The sequence below is a fragment of the Abramis brama genome (genome assembly GCF_963993115.1).
Source record: "Abramis brama genome assembly, chromosome: 24".
Lineage (NCBI taxonomy): Eukaryota > Metazoa > Chordata > Actinopteri > Cypriniformes > Leuciscidae > Abramis > Abramis brama.
This window is the reverse complement of record NC_139986.1, coordinates 13,164,525-13,179,835: the sequence shown is the minus strand read 5'-3', so window position 1 is coordinate 13,179,835 and position 15,311 is coordinate 13,164,525. Positions and strand designations below refer to the sequence as shown.

General features: G+C 37.4%; 2 protein-coding genes across 3 annotated transcripts; one reads left to right on the top strand and one right to left on the bottom strand.

Annotated features, from left to right (window-relative positions):
* Positions 1-8: 8 nt before the first annotated feature.
* Positions 9-10,438, top strand: tm9sf1 (transmembrane 9 superfamily member 1). Of its 2 annotated transcripts, none has more exons than XM_084102781.1 (9): positions 9-144; positions 1,577-1,797; positions 1,931-2,062; positions 3,604-3,726; positions 4,586-4,938; positions 5,770-5,924; positions 7,510-7,695; positions 8,004-8,277; positions 9,261-10,438. In XM_084102781.1, exons 2-9 carry the CDS (start codon positions 1,585-1,587, stop codon positions 9,652-9,654), a joined length of 1,830 nt encoding a protein of 609 aa, XP_083958907.1. In that variant the 5' UTR covers positions 9-144; positions 1,577-1,584; the 3' UTR covers positions 9,655-10,438. The 2 variants fall into 2 exon arrangements, with proteins under 2 accessions (XP_083958907.1, XP_083958908.1); XM_084102782.1 differs by having other exon boundaries at positions 90-229.
* A 999-nt stretch (positions 10,439-11,437) lies between these two features.
* nanog (nanog homeobox) lies at positions 11,438-14,638 on the bottom strand. The gene is made up of 4 exons (XM_084103359.1): positions 14,070-14,638; positions 13,294-13,655; positions 13,078-13,197; positions 11,438-12,358 (listed from the first exon to the last, which is right to left on the bottom strand). Exons 1-4 carry the CDS (start codon positions 14,425-14,427, stop codon positions 12,041-12,043), a joined length of 1,158 nt encoding a protein of 385 aa, XP_083959485.1. The 5' UTR covers positions 14,428-14,638; the 3' UTR covers positions 11,438-12,040.
* Positions 14,639-15,311: the final 673 nt, after the last annotated feature.

The window sequence follows — 15,311 nt, the reverse complement described above, 5'->3', positions numbered from 1 at the left end:
CCCACCCCGGAAGATCCCAAAAAGGGTGTTTTTATTTTTTAAGGTGACGTGGATTCGCTGTGCGCCGCTGCTGCTCTCGACCTTTTGGCTGTTTCATCGCGGACCGTAAAAGCAAAGACTGGATATCTTCAAGCACCAGCAATGGTCAGATATGACATTACACATACGCGCGTGCTGTTGACTGGATTTTGAAAAGAAAGAAGCGAATCTGAGGAAGCATCTGAAACAGGTTTGGTGCATTTCTCGGATGCGGAAGTATGTTAAGCATCTTAGTAGGCGAAAGGTTTTTATAGTGCTCTTAAATCAAAGTGCAGAGACTGGTCGATTTGTTTCTCATTTGTTTATGTATGAAAGATGCTAGCTACATCTGTTTATTTAACCTATTAAAACTATTTTTAATTAATCTAGCGGAGGACGTTGGAAAAATGGTCCAATTCTTCCATTAGGAGACTCCACAAGAACTGATTTCTGTAATACTTTATTTTACAGTGTCGTTTACACATATTACATGTACTTACTATAGTAATAACAGTAAATTATGTATAATTTTTACAAGCAACTAAACCAAACACTAGCTCTATAGTAAGTAGGCTATATGTTGTAAATTCATTTTACTAAGTACTTATTTGTGTAATTACACTGTAATAAGTAAGTAAACCTTAAAATAAAGTGACTTCACACCACACTTTACATTACATAGTCCATTTATTTACCTATATTTGCTTCCATATTCAACAATTATGTCATAAGTATTACAGATAGTTAGTTAATGCATATCCTTAAACTTTTGTTATCAGTATTCCAATTTATATGAATTATTCATTTTAATCATTACATTTATATGAATAAGAAAAAATATATTGTAGGTGATGTGACAACTTTAACTCAAAAGGAAAGTTCACCTCAAAATAAAATCATGATTTAAAGGGATAGTTCACCCAAAAATGAAAATGTTGTCATAATTTTCTCACCCTCACGTTTTAGAACATGTTTGAATTTAAGTATCATTTTCATTTCAATTATTAAAATCTAAATCCTTACATTTACATTAATGATTAACTGAAAAAGTGTGTTTTTTGTAGTGTGATCATTTCTCTTAAAGGGATAGTTCACCCCAAAATGAAATCATGATTTTAAAGGGATAGTTTAACCAAAAATCTAAATTTTGTCATCATTTACTCACCCTCATATTGTTCCAAACCTGTATGAGTTACTTTCTTTTGTTGAACACAAAAGAAGATATTTTAAAGAATGTTGGTAACCAGACAGTTGACGGTAGCCATTGACTTCCATGGGTGCTGTCAACTATTTGATTACCAACATTCAAATTTTATCCCTTGAACCTCTCTTGTGTTTTCCAAATCTATTTGAATTTTTAGTACAGTATTACATGTTGTCAAATGTGTACATAAAATGTATAATAATTATAAAAGAATCAGCTGTTTAAAAAGGAGTCTAGCATGTCAAATCGCAGGACCTGTCAACCATAAGCCATTTAAAATAATTATTTAAATGTTTTTTTGTTGTCTGCATAGTTGCTGATCCCTTTTTACAGTCTTGATTTGCTCACCAACAGGTGTTGTCATGACATCAAGACTGGAACATTCAGGCCTGTGTGTCGCTGGTCGATCCATGAGGCTCTGTGTGCTGGTCCTGTGCCTGCTGCCTCACTTTGGCTGGGCAGTCAGTTACAAGCAAGGCGATCCGGTGACCCTGTACGTTAACAAAGTCGGTCCGTATCACAACCCACAGGAAACCTATCACTATTACACTCTGCCAGTCTGCAGACCTAAAGAGGTGAGTGTGCACTAATCAGTATTATCTGGATATATTAGTGTGCTTGCTTTATGACCTTATGGTGCAATACATGTCAATAAGATTTACTGTTAGTGTAGCTCTATCACCTTGTGGATGATTGATTTGTTTGCAGGTCCATCATAAAGCCTTGAGTCTGGGAGAGGTGTTGGATGGTGACCGTATGGCTGAGTCTCTTTACAACATCCGCTTCAAGGAAAACACAGAGCGACAGGCGCTATGCAAGCTCACTCTCTCTGAGAAAGAGGTAGCAATGCAGTCATTCAGAATTTGTTTTAAATGCAATCTTAGGGTACGTTTACACGACAATGATATGCTTAAATCTGAGAAGTTTTTGTCCTTTGAGTTTTCCACGTACAGATTGTCAAAACGATCCCTGTTCACACGGATCCTCGAAAACGGCTAAAAACGCTGTTTTCTGCTGCCAGACCATTAAATGGCGATGAAACACTATAGACTGAACACGTTATACGCATGTGCATGACGTCATCGTCTTCAGAGATTCATGTTTTTGTTGTTTCCACGGAGACCGTTTTCAAAAATTTGCACTTTGAAACCCATTTTTAAAACTTTGCGTTTTCAGGCACCCAAAACGCTGTAGTTGTGTAAACGAACGGCCAAAACGCATAAAAAGTTTTACGTTTTTAGTTGAAAACGGTGTCGTGTAAACAGCTCCTTATTTAGAGCATAAAAGACTTTTGGGATTTTAAGTTCCTGATTTTGTTAATGGCACTTGGAATGCAACATTTTGGGAAATTATAAGCAAAACGAACCGTTTCCCTGTATGCAGGGCCGGATTATCCATAGACGGGACTGGGTGAGTGCCCTGGGGCACCAGCCAATGGGGGGCACCCAGGGCCGGATTATCCAATGGGCATTATGGGGCCCAAGCAAGTGGAAGAAAAAAAATCCTTAGTTTTTTACATTTCCGATAACGGAGCGTATATTTGCACTAAGTGCCTGTCTTTTTGGCAAAAAGACGCCCGCCACTAATATCTACAGTGGCATAGGTCGTAGGGCTTGAGGTGCTTGAAAGTAGCTTTTGACACGCCTTTTGCCGAACTCGCTCTTCTCCCTTTTCCCAACACATATGAGATGTCAAATTTAGAGCCTAACATAGAGGTCTCTCGCGTTATATTTTGCCAACGAACTAAAATCGAAACCATGATATTGCTTTGTGCCTTTATAAAACAGCACAAGACTTTAATTAAGTAGCCTATATAGGCTGTTTGTGCTGTGTGATTTAAAGAAAAGTGTGCAGTTTGCTCACGCGATCAGCATGATGATCTGGTGTTTTCTCCTAAATAAAAGCTCAAGGGTTTATTTCTTGCAAGTGAAGAAATTAGGACAAAAGTATTGTAATTTTCCTATAGTGTAATGTAAAATATACTTTTGAAATATTCATTTTCATTTATACAGTACATTTATAGGCTATATGGATTTTACGTCATAGGAATAATTATATAAATCATTATTATATTATTGTAATAATTGTTTGGCAAGACATTGTGCCCAGGTGCCTCTGACTTCTTAATCCCGCCCTGCCTGTATGGCAGGACTTCTCTATCCTACTCAGGCTCTAATCAAACATGGTTGAACCAGCTAGTCAGGGTTTTCAGGTTCATTTGAGAGTGATGGGTGTGGTGGAGGGTTGGAACTAAACTGTGCAGGAAGACAGATCTCCTGGAACAGGATTTAACACATTTTAATATCAAAGAAGAGGAAACGGCAGAGATGTGTAGAAATGGCTTCAGATGTCTTATATTTTATGCATTTTTGAAACTACAGGTGGATCAGTTGCGGGAAGCTGTTGAGGAGCTGTATTACTTTGAGTTTGTCCTTGACGACATTCCCATCTGGGGTTTCGTGGGATACATGGAAGAGAGTGGATTCCTGCCTCACAGCCACAAGGTCTTTTTCTATGTCTCCATCACTCACTCACTCTCACACATTCAGTGGCCCCAAAAAGGCCCACTTTGCCGCAATTATAAATGTATAAGATAAGATAAGAATATATCAAAACAAGGGCTGTTGGTTTACCAAAAACGTTTATTAGTTTTAAAAACATCCAGGGATGGGATTTTCCCATATTTATACGGATTTCCATATTTTCCAGCTTGAAATGAAAGTATATAATATAAAGTTTGAGGGCAAAAAGGTTGGGGGGTGTCGGTTGGGTACTGTATGATGATTAAAATCGTTCACAATTGCTAAATAACCTGCCAAATTGTCATGTTATCAAATACATGGTATGCAATTTATGCTTTAAATTGGTCAAAAATATTTTTGAACTTTTTATTAATCAAAGAATCATTCCAAAAAGTATCAGTTTCCAAAAAATATTTTCCATATTGATAATAAATAGAAATATTTATTGAGCACCAAATCAGATTTCTGAAGGATCATGTGATTCTGAAGACTGGAGTAATGATGCTGATATTTCAGCTTTTCCATCACAGTTATAAAGTACATTTAGCTGAATATTAAAATAGAAGTCATTTTAAATTGTAATAATATTTCACAATATTAATGTTTTACTCTATCTTTAAATGCAGCCTTGGTGAGCATAAGAGAGTGAAAACATTAAAAATCTTACCAATCCTAAACTTTGGAATGGTAATTTATGTTAGACATTTATAAAATATTAAATATGTACATTAAGTGTCCAAATCTTTTTGAGGCTGCTGTGTGCTATTTGACTGTTTTGATATATGCTAATTCAGTGAATAAAGCATCATGTCTCTCTTCATTCCCTTTTTTTGTACATCAGGTGGGGTTGTGGACGCACTTGGACTTCAATATAGAGTACAACGGCGACTCTGTGATCTTCGCCAATGTGTCTGTGAAGGACGTGAAGCCGGAGCCGTTAGAGGAAGGGGGGGCAGGCCATGGTGCTGGTGTCGGCAGTGGTGGTCTGTCCATCACACACACCTACAGCGTTCGCTGGTTTGAGAGTACGTTGCCCCATTCACGCAGAGCGGAGCGCCTCAGAGACTATTCCTTTTTTCCCAAGACTCTGGAAATCCACTGGCTGTCCATCATCAACTCACTAGTGCTGGTGGTGCTACTGCTGGGCTTCGTCATCATCATCCTCATGAGAGTGCTGAAGAATGACTTTGCCAGGTAAGGGGGGATCTGAAGTCACATTCACATATGCAAATTTGGTTGATTACATAATTAATTAATAACGAACAATTTTTCTTGCTTAAAGTTTTCAGCCCTTACTTATGGACTTTTAATTCTGATTTTATAAGCTGCATTTGAAAGTGTTGTAAAATAATGCTGTAAAACACACCTGTGAGCTCTTTTTCTATTATGACAAATTGCAATGTAACTCGGCAACCAAAAACAGCCTACAGTTAGGCTATATATATACTCACTGGCCACTTTATTAGGTACACCTTGCTAGTACCGGGTTGGAGCATCAATACTCATGTAGGATGTGGCGTTTAAATGATGCTCAATTGGAACTAATGGGCCCATTGTGTGCCAAGAAAATATCCCTCATGCCATTACACCACCAGCACCAGCCTGGACCATTGATACAAGGCAGGATGGGCCCATGCTTGTTGTTTACAACAAATTCTGACCCTAACATCTGAATGTCGCATCAGAAATCGAGATTCATCAGACCAGGCAACGTTTTTCCAATCTTCTATTGTCCAATTTTGCCCACAAAACTGCTAATTTTTATTTGTCTGATTATTAATATTATTATTATTTTATTAGCAAAATTTCGTATTAATTTCTTTTTACTTACCCCAAACGTTTGAATGATTGTGTAACTCTTGCCTTTTATTTTCTGATGACTTTGTATAATGTATAATATCATCTTAAGTCAGGTGAAAGCAATGAAATAGCCAGTATTTATAACAAGTCAATTATCTATATAGAGGAAGGGGAGGGATCATTAATGAACAATGGACTGATGGAACGCTGTCACTGTGTCTACAGGTATAATGTGGAGGAAGATGGTGGTTGTGACGATCTGGATCAGGGGGATAACGGATGGAAAATCATCCACACAGATGTCTTTCGCTTCCCACCGTATAAGAGCCTCATGTGTGCTGTATTAGGGGTCGGGGCGCAGTTTCTGACTCTGGCCACAGGTGTGACATGCTGCATGCAGTATAGAAATATATCAAATGATTAAAAAATGAATGCCTGTTTTCAAATGAGCTTGTGTGAGCATGCACGTAGATTATTTGAGGACAGGGCCGTAACCACCATAGACATTGAGGGAGATAAGTCCCCCCAATAATTAGAAATAGCCAAATTATCCCCCCAATATTTAAGATTTATAATTCTGCTCTTCTCCATAACGCACTGCTCTGTTTGTTGTTAGGATGACAACAATTCAATAAAAATTTTAGGCTGCTCTGCTTCAGCGGTCTAACAGCACTTGTCAATAGCTGCGTTTACATGGACCCTAATAATACATTTGTAATCGGACTAGTAGCACAGTCAGAATAAAATTCACATGTAACCACGTCAATCGGAATGAAGTAACCAAATCTGACTGAAATTTCATTTTGATCGTAATGGGTGCTTAGACGTTTTCTAATCTGTTCGATAGGACATATAAATACTTGATCGGATTGAAAACTGAAACTGGAAAGTTGTTGAACGATTTGTAGAGCGAGTCAGGAAACATTTTCCTCCACCAGCATCACATTGTGACCTGGTCTCTGTTCTGGAAGAGGAATGGCTCAAAATCCCTCTGCCCACTGTCAAGAACTTGTATCTTGAACAGATGCTGTACTGGCCGCAAAAGGAGGCCCTACACCATACTAATAAATTATTGTGGTCTAAAACCAGGTATTAGTTTCATTGTCCAACCCCTGTAAGTAGCTAAACATTAAATGTTTGACAACTGTTTCACGATAGAAATGTTAAACGACTGACAGTATATCCGGCTGCAAACTACTCCGCTTTATTCTGCAACGTTTTCGACATATTAGACATACAAATAAGAGTAAATATGTGCATATTTAAAAAAATATATTATTTGCAAATAGTTTAAATTGATAACGTCAAACTTTTTTTTTACTTTTACTTTATTACCTTAAATCCCTGTTAATCCTTTAATTATTTACTTTAAATAAAATTACCAAAAATAATTTAATCAAGTCATTTATTCTTTTATTTATTTTTCTACTGTTATATTATATTATATTATATTTATTTATTTATCTATATACTTACTTATTTATTTATTTTTGCAAGTTTGGTACTCCAAAGAGTATCAATAAATAAATAAATAAATAATAAATAAATAAATAATTTACTATCCCCAAAATAAATAAATGGATAAATAACTTTAGTCCCCACTTCAAGACACTGTTACAGGCTTGTTTGAGAATGGAATTCTAAAAATATTAACATCTAATAATGTTAAGCCCCAATCAGTTCAAGTCTAATAACTGAATAATAGTATAAATGTGTTTATGGTATAAAACAAAAAATAACATGGTTCAACTTTTACTTAATCATGTTAATGCATCAACTTTGACAGCCCTATTTATTTTATGTTATTACCATTTCTGGCACCTCATTTTCTCTGTCACTAATTTGCATCAATGATTTGGCATTATTCTGTGTAAAACAGTCGTGTCACTTGTGATAAAATTGGGATGAATATGAGAAGAGAGTTGCTGATAGGAAGAACATAACCCTGTTTCCCGGTTTCTTTAGGAATCATTGTCATGGCACTGCTGGGGATGTTTAATGTCCATCGTCATGGTGCCATAAACTCGGCAGCGATTGTACTGTACGCTCTGACCAGCTGTGTGTCAGGTTACTGTTCCTGCAGCTTCTACACACAGATCCAGGGCCAGCGCTGGGTCTGGAACATTATCCTCACCTCCGCGCTCTTCTCTGGTGAGACACAACAATCTTCTGTATTTATACACATAGATGGTTTATACAACAGGAGCACACTGTGTGGGGTATTGTTTCCCACAATGCAATGTGCTCAACATGATTTTCCATGTCCAGTTTTATTATAGATGTTAATCTCAGCATGCATATTACCTGACTCAACATACATATTGTGCAGTATGCCAGTATTCCATTCCAAATATAGTCTGTCATAATTACAGTGTCTTCATCAGCAAATGCAACTGACACTTCGCCCACTCACCGTTGCTCTCTTTGTTCTTCTCTATCACTCGCTCTGATTCGTTCAGCCCCCCTCTTCTTCACCTGGAGTGTGGTGAACTCCGTTCACTGGTGGAGCGGATCGACCCAGGCCCTGCCGGCCACCACCGTGCTTCTACTGCTTGGCGCCTGGGTGCTGGTGGGCTTCCCCCTCACCGTCATTGGTGGGATCGTTGGAAAGAACAGAGCTGGCAACTTCCAGGCCCCGTGTCGCACTCGTAACATACCCCGCCAGATCCCCCAGCAGCCCTGGTACAAACACACGGCTGTGCACATGGCCATCGGCGGCTTCCTGCCTTTCAGGTAAGAGCAGATGATTTCCAGACAGTGGAAGAAAAAAGAAAACATTTTTAAATTGTATTACAGCCTGGCCAAAAATTATGTCCACACAATTTGGCATTTTTCATTTCATTATTATCACAGATAAACTCCAAGAACAACCACGCAATATGCTTACAAAATTTTAACACATTTTTAATAATATTTTAATGGGAATATTTGAAAACAAATTTCAATTTTCCATCACTTTTGACCACTACTGTATATAAGGTAGCATTTTGAATATATTACAACATTTATAAATATTTTATATATAATACATAATGTAAGGAAACGTTTAAAAAACGTGTTTTAATTTTTCTTAATTAAAATTATTTCTTATTTATATAACACTATTTTTTAAAATGTTTTTACATAATATATTTTATTATATATAAAATTATTTTTAAATATGTTAAATTATTGTTTACATTTTATATATATATATATATATATATATGTCCCATTAAAAAATATTATATAAGAAAACATTTTTAAAAATATGTAAGTAAACGTTATATATATATATATATATATATATATATATATATATATATATATATATATATATATATATATATATATAAAATGTAAACAATAATTTAACATATTTAAAAATAATTGTATATATAATAAAATATATTATGTAAAAACATTTAAAAAAATAGTGTTATATAAATAAGAAATAATTTTAATATAATATTTGAAAATGTTTCTTATATAATAAAATGTTATTATAAGAAAAGAAATATGTATGAAATCTTGCTAATATAATATATTTAAAAAAAGAATGAAAAAAGAATAAAACATTTTTTTAAATCATATAGAAAACATTTTAACATAAGATAATATAATTAAATTACATTTAAATTTTACATGTTTTTAAAAATATATATTATATTAATATTATATCTCACTCTATATCTTTATCTCCTTCTACATCTGTTTTTCTCCTCTTGACTTTGCAGTGCCATCTCAGTAGAACTGTACTACATCTTTGCCACTGCTTGGGGTCGTGAACACTACACACTCTACGGCATCCTGTTGTGTGTGTTTGCTATCCTGCTCTCGGTGGGCGCCTGCATCTCTGTGGCCCTCACCTACTTCCTGCTCTCAGGCGAGGACTACCGCTGGTGGTGGAGAAGTGTTCTTAGCACCGGCTCCACTGGCATCTTTATATTTCTTTACTCTCTCTTCTACTACCACAATCGCTCCAACATGAGCGGCCTTGTACAGAGCGTGGAATTCTTCGGATATTCTTTGCTCACTGCGTTTGTTTTCTCGCTCATGCTGGGAACAGTCTCCTTCTGGGCTTCTCTGGCTTTTATTCGTTACATCTACCGTAGCCTTAAGATGGACTGATGGGTGTTTCCTCTCAAAATGCCCCCTTCCCCTCCCTCAAATGGGGAAAGAGACTCATGGACCAGTTCCTCATGGATCCCTGCATGAGCAGGTTTTGTGTTGCTGAAGCATATTAAACTATCAATGCCAATCTTAAAAGGAATAGGGAACAGACAAAGCAACTGACTAAAGACTAATTTAATATTCCATTTTGCTCACCAACACCCTGATACTTAAAATTCACATAGATATATAGTTGCTAGATTATCTGCACATCAAATACAGAAGTATTTGAGAGTCAGCTGGATCGTTTGTACTGCTGAATGGGTCAGATTTTCATACTTCAAAATGTTGCTTACCATGTATCCAAGACTTGAAAGTTGAAAGTCTGTTTTGGATTTTGTTAATGTAGTGAATATGACTACAATGATTAAATGTCAGTTTCAAGACATAAGGGGACAAGAATAAGAGGCCTTTATACTTTGTTTCAGAAGACCATTGAGAAGAAAAAGCACTTATATGTATTGTAGGTGAGTTTACTTGATTAAAGGTGGATGTGTGGTTACATGGAAGGATATTATCGTCTTTGAGGAAAAGAGACGTGCCATATTGTGTACATGGTGCAATATGCGTATTTTGAGTTTTGTAAGGAAGGTTTAACAAGCAAGCTGAAGAAATTAATAGATTATGGAAGCAATACCATTGTCTGAAGTCGCCATCAACTGTGATCTGCTGAAATGTAAATATATGGTGTTTTCAATAAAGTCAGTTTTATTACAGAGAAATAAATGTGGGTGAAATGCAATGATTGTGGTGTCTGTCATATAAATGTATGTAAATTGAAAGGATTTAAAGCTCACTGTCAGATATAGTTTGCCCTTTTGATCTACTTTTCAGAAGTTTGGGGTCAGTAAGATTTTTTAGAAAAAAAGTCTCTTAAAATAACCAATGCTGCATTTGATTAAAAAAAGTTTAAAAAAAAAAAGAGTAATATTGTAAAATAACTTTTAGCCCCTTTGCAGTTAAACATGTATTTTGTGGAAAAACTTTGTTTTATTAGTCATCCCCCTGTAAACAAAAAAAAAACAAAAAAAAGTGAAAAAGGTGACATCATGCACATGCATATTACTTGTTCAGTCTATGGGCGTGTAGTTCTTTACAAAGTAACATTGCCAACTACCAGCCTGGCAGTATAACAGCCTTTAGTCATTTTCACAGATCCTTGTGAACGTGGATCATTTTGACAATGTTGTCTGTACATGAAAAACTTCATTTTTAGTACATTGTGTAAACATACCCTTTGGGGACATTTACATGACACCATTTTCAACTAAAAACTTGTGTTTTGCCTATTCATTTACACGAGGACATCTTTTAGGGGTCTGAAACGCAGACTTAAAGGTTTTAAAAGTGCAAGTTTTTGAAAACTGTAACGTAGTCCGTGTAAACTTCAAAAACATGGACGTCATGCCTGTTCAGTCTATAGGAATGCGTGTGCCCAGGCAGGCTCTTTACAAAGTGACAATTGCCAACTGACCTGGCATGCATAAAACAGTGTTTTGTCATTTTCAAGGATCTGTGTGAACAATATCATCTGCTCAGGTTTTGTACATTGTCATGTAAACGCAACCTCACTCACAAGACACCGCCACAAGGCTGCAGTTATGACCAGTACCTGATGAAACAATTACTTGTATAAAAGGATACATTAAAAGCAGTACGTTTAAGTGTTGAGCAGGCATATAGTGGCAAATAACACTTGAATACAGAACTACATGCTGGGGGGAAAAAAAGCCACAAATTTAGGAACAGATAAACATTTATTGCTCAACTGGGTCAATGTCAAACTGTTTGTGTGGGCAGGAGTACTCTGAAAGCACAAAGCTTGAGTGTCAATTACAAAAGACCAGATACAGGCGAGCAAGAATTTCATAAATGCACAAATGTAACAGATCACATACAGATGTAGTAAGACACAGGGCAACTGATAAACAGAACAAAAAAAACAGTGCAGACCACCTTTTCTTGTACACAGATGTAGAGCAGTGCCTTGCATTCAAATTCATGGAACTCACTTAAGAAAATCGACTTGTCCGGACTAAATCTAAAAAAGAAAACGAGCACCTGGGAAGAGCAGAGGGATCAAGATATTAAATACTCTGAAAAGGTACAATGAAGTTATAAAAATAGATCTCGGTATAAAAACGCGCTGAGTTTAAAAAAGCAAACTTTACAGATTCAAAAAAAATCTTGAGACATGTCTCACTTGGCCCCAATTGGCAACCCATGACATCAGCGCCTAAAAATATCCAACAGTTTGTTGCCAAAAAAATTCTATTTACAGATACGGGGAGCACCCAAGGCTGCGGGGCTGAAAGCAATGGATATATACAACAAGCAGCCGCACTCACAGCAAAGTCATTCCTTTTGTTGACCATTGGCCATTAGGCATGGATGCCATTTGAGTAGGGCTGCTTCCTTTGTTCACTGCATTGCCACCAGCACGGGCTTGCATGTAGCTAGTAGGGTTGGGGAACTCGTAGTGCGTCACAGCTGGGGGAAGAGGCCAGTTTCCCGGGGGTCTCGCAGTGGCCTGAGAAGGAGAGCGTGGCTGTGGGTAGCTGGGGTAGAAGGGCGTTTGTTGAGGACTCCTCTTGAACAGAGGCTCTCTCACCTGAGGGTTACTGTAGTGATCTTGGTTCGCTCGAGCGGATTCAGTCTGAAACTTAAACAAAAAGAGCCACATTTTTAGTAAATTAAAAGTAATGATGGGTCATTTGTATCATCGTGCCTTTAAGACATTATCCAAACTACTGAAATGCCTCCTTTGTAGATGATAACTTTCTCTACGTCCACACTGATCAGTTCTGCTACCAACAAGACAGAACAAGCAACAGTGTAGACGTTGTCGTTTTAAACCAGTATGACTTTATTCTGTGGAACAAAAGAGGATTTTGAAAACATCCCCATACAATAAAAGCCAATGGGATCCCATGCTGTTTTGGACCCCATTGACTTTCATTGCATGGATAATCAGTTTGAACATTCTTCAAAATGTCTGGTTTTGTGTTCCACAGAAAACCAACTAAAATGATTATTTTTTATTACAGCTTATGGGTAATTTGTATCATTGTGCCTTAAGACACCATCAAAACTATTGAAATGCCTTCGTGCCTTAATGCCTTAATTTGCTCTATATCTACACTGATGTCATGATCTACAGTTCCTCTACCTACAACACCGCAACAGAGAAACTTCGTCACTTTCTTTGGAAAGTGAATCTTTTTAAAAAAAAAAAGAAAAAAAAAAGTGGGATCTTTTGGACCCCATTGACTTAAATTGCATGGACAAAAAATGGTTAAAACATTAATATCTTTTGTGTTCCTCAGAAGGAAGAAAGATGCATGTTTGGAATGACATGGTTTGCCATGAAACCGCGCTCACCTGAGAATGCGCAGCTGATGTGTTTGGTACGGCATTAACGACGTATCTCTCGGTCATCCAACTACTATCTCTTTGATGCCTCTTGAGTTTCATCCTACGGTTTTGAAACCAAGTTTTCACCTTTGGAAAGAAAAAGCGTCATTCATCATGACACTGACGGCAGTCCATTAAAGCTTTAGTTCTTTCAACGGTCTTCAGTCTCTTTATATCACTAACCTGTTTGTACGTTAGTCCCGTCCCTCCAGCCAGCGTCTTCATCTCTGCGGGCGTGAGGTATCTCTGGACATTAAACCGGTGGATAAGAGCATTCATCTGCTCCTCAGAAAAGGCAGCACGGGTCTTGCGAGGCTGGGCTGGACGCCGGGCTGGAGATGTGGTCAGCGTGGGCAGAGGCGGCAAGGCATCCACCCCCAAATTCTGACTCACCGGCTCCTCTCCTTCAGCAGAGACGGAGTTTGAGATCGGTTCTCCGCTGTCAGGACTGCCACTATCCGTTTCATAGTCCCGATCTTTCCAGGACGGGTGATTGAGGTCGGTCAGAGCACCCCCCTCACGACTGCTCCCTGAGCTCCAGGAATCTTTAAATCGGGGGGAAATAAAAGCTTTACTTCATGGACTATGCCATTTTGGACATAGAATTTGATAAACCTTTAAAAGGAGTTTATAAATTTGCTTGCATTTCCTGAAAGCATGGTTTATTCATAGCAGTGTTCGATAGATAGATAGATAGATAGATAGATAGATAGATAGATAGATAGATAGATAGATAGATAGATAGATAGAGTTAGATGAAAAACAAACATTAAAATGTTGCCTTGAACTGAAATAATTTAAGTTGCCATACATTTAAGTAAAACGTTAACAGACAGAAAATGTACGACTTCAAAAAAAACTTTTTTCTTCTTTTTTCGTTGAAACAGTAAGTTATTACTTCATTAGGGATTAAATTGGCTTTGCAACTATTTCGTGAGTCTTGAACTGAGGAGGTTTACCTGGGGTATGAGCCTCTGAGTCACTGGGTGTATCGCTGCTGGCCTGCTCTGCATCTTTGACCTTTGGATCGGGCTCGGTCTTATTATATGAAATGAAGAGCCGTCCATTCTGCGTGTGGCTCGGGTAGTTGCCGTAGTTGCTCGCATTGCCGTTCTCCGGGCTCCAGGGTGGCGACTGCTGTGTGGTTTGAGCGGAGTAATAGCTCGCGGTGACCCCGCCGGACTGAGCGTACGCGGCCTCGGCCCAGTTCAGATTCGGGTGGCCGTGCTCAGACACCTGCGGGTACATGAGCCCGTACGCATACGCATGATAAGATGGGTTGAAGTTGTAACTCACTGGTATCTTCCAATCCGCCATTCCCTCGTCGGATGAACGCAGAGAAAAAAAACAAATATGCAGCAGAGATGGACCTACTATAGAACCTTACTACAAAAACCCAAAGGGTTCGACTACCCTTGAAAACAGATACCGATAATAGCTCTCCTCCTCATAGTCACGTAAAAAGAACCCTTGACATGACCTGATTAAAAAAACGCGTGGAGAAGGTGATTTATAAGGCCAGGTGAGTGGATGTGGGCGGGGCGGATTTGCGAAGAGATGCGCGGACCAATCAGGTGCAGCTTCTGAGAGCTGGAAACTACACCCTCATTCCACATCAGCTGAGCCAGGTACTCTCACATTTACATGATATATTTGCATATTTTCATTTAGCGTTTTAGGATTTACATTTTTAAATTACACAAGTAGGCTATTTATTGATGAAAATTACACTGAAAACGAAATTGAAATGAAAAACTTTTGACTCAAATTATTTTGAAACTTCTAGCTATATTTATTTGTATTTATTTAAAACATTTAACTCCATATAACTCTATTAAAACAGAGAACTATTAATCTTAAAACTTCATCATTAAGAAAAAATGCATTTAAAAACTATTATTACTATTTTTAACACACATTAAAAAAGTGAGAAATATTTAATAAGCCTAAATAAAATTATTACCGGTAGGCTACCTGTGATGTATGCAACACCCATGATTTTGTCATGTAGGCCTACATGATTATAGAAAGATTATCAGTATTTTAAACCTAAAAATGGGCTACATTTTCACATTTAATTAGTGCAGTTCCTTCTCATCCCTCTAATCTATTGTCTGTTTTAACATGTTTACCACAGTTACTTTCAGGGTAAAGCCTACCAATAATTTCTTTAGATTAGCATGATTAATCCTATAAAACAT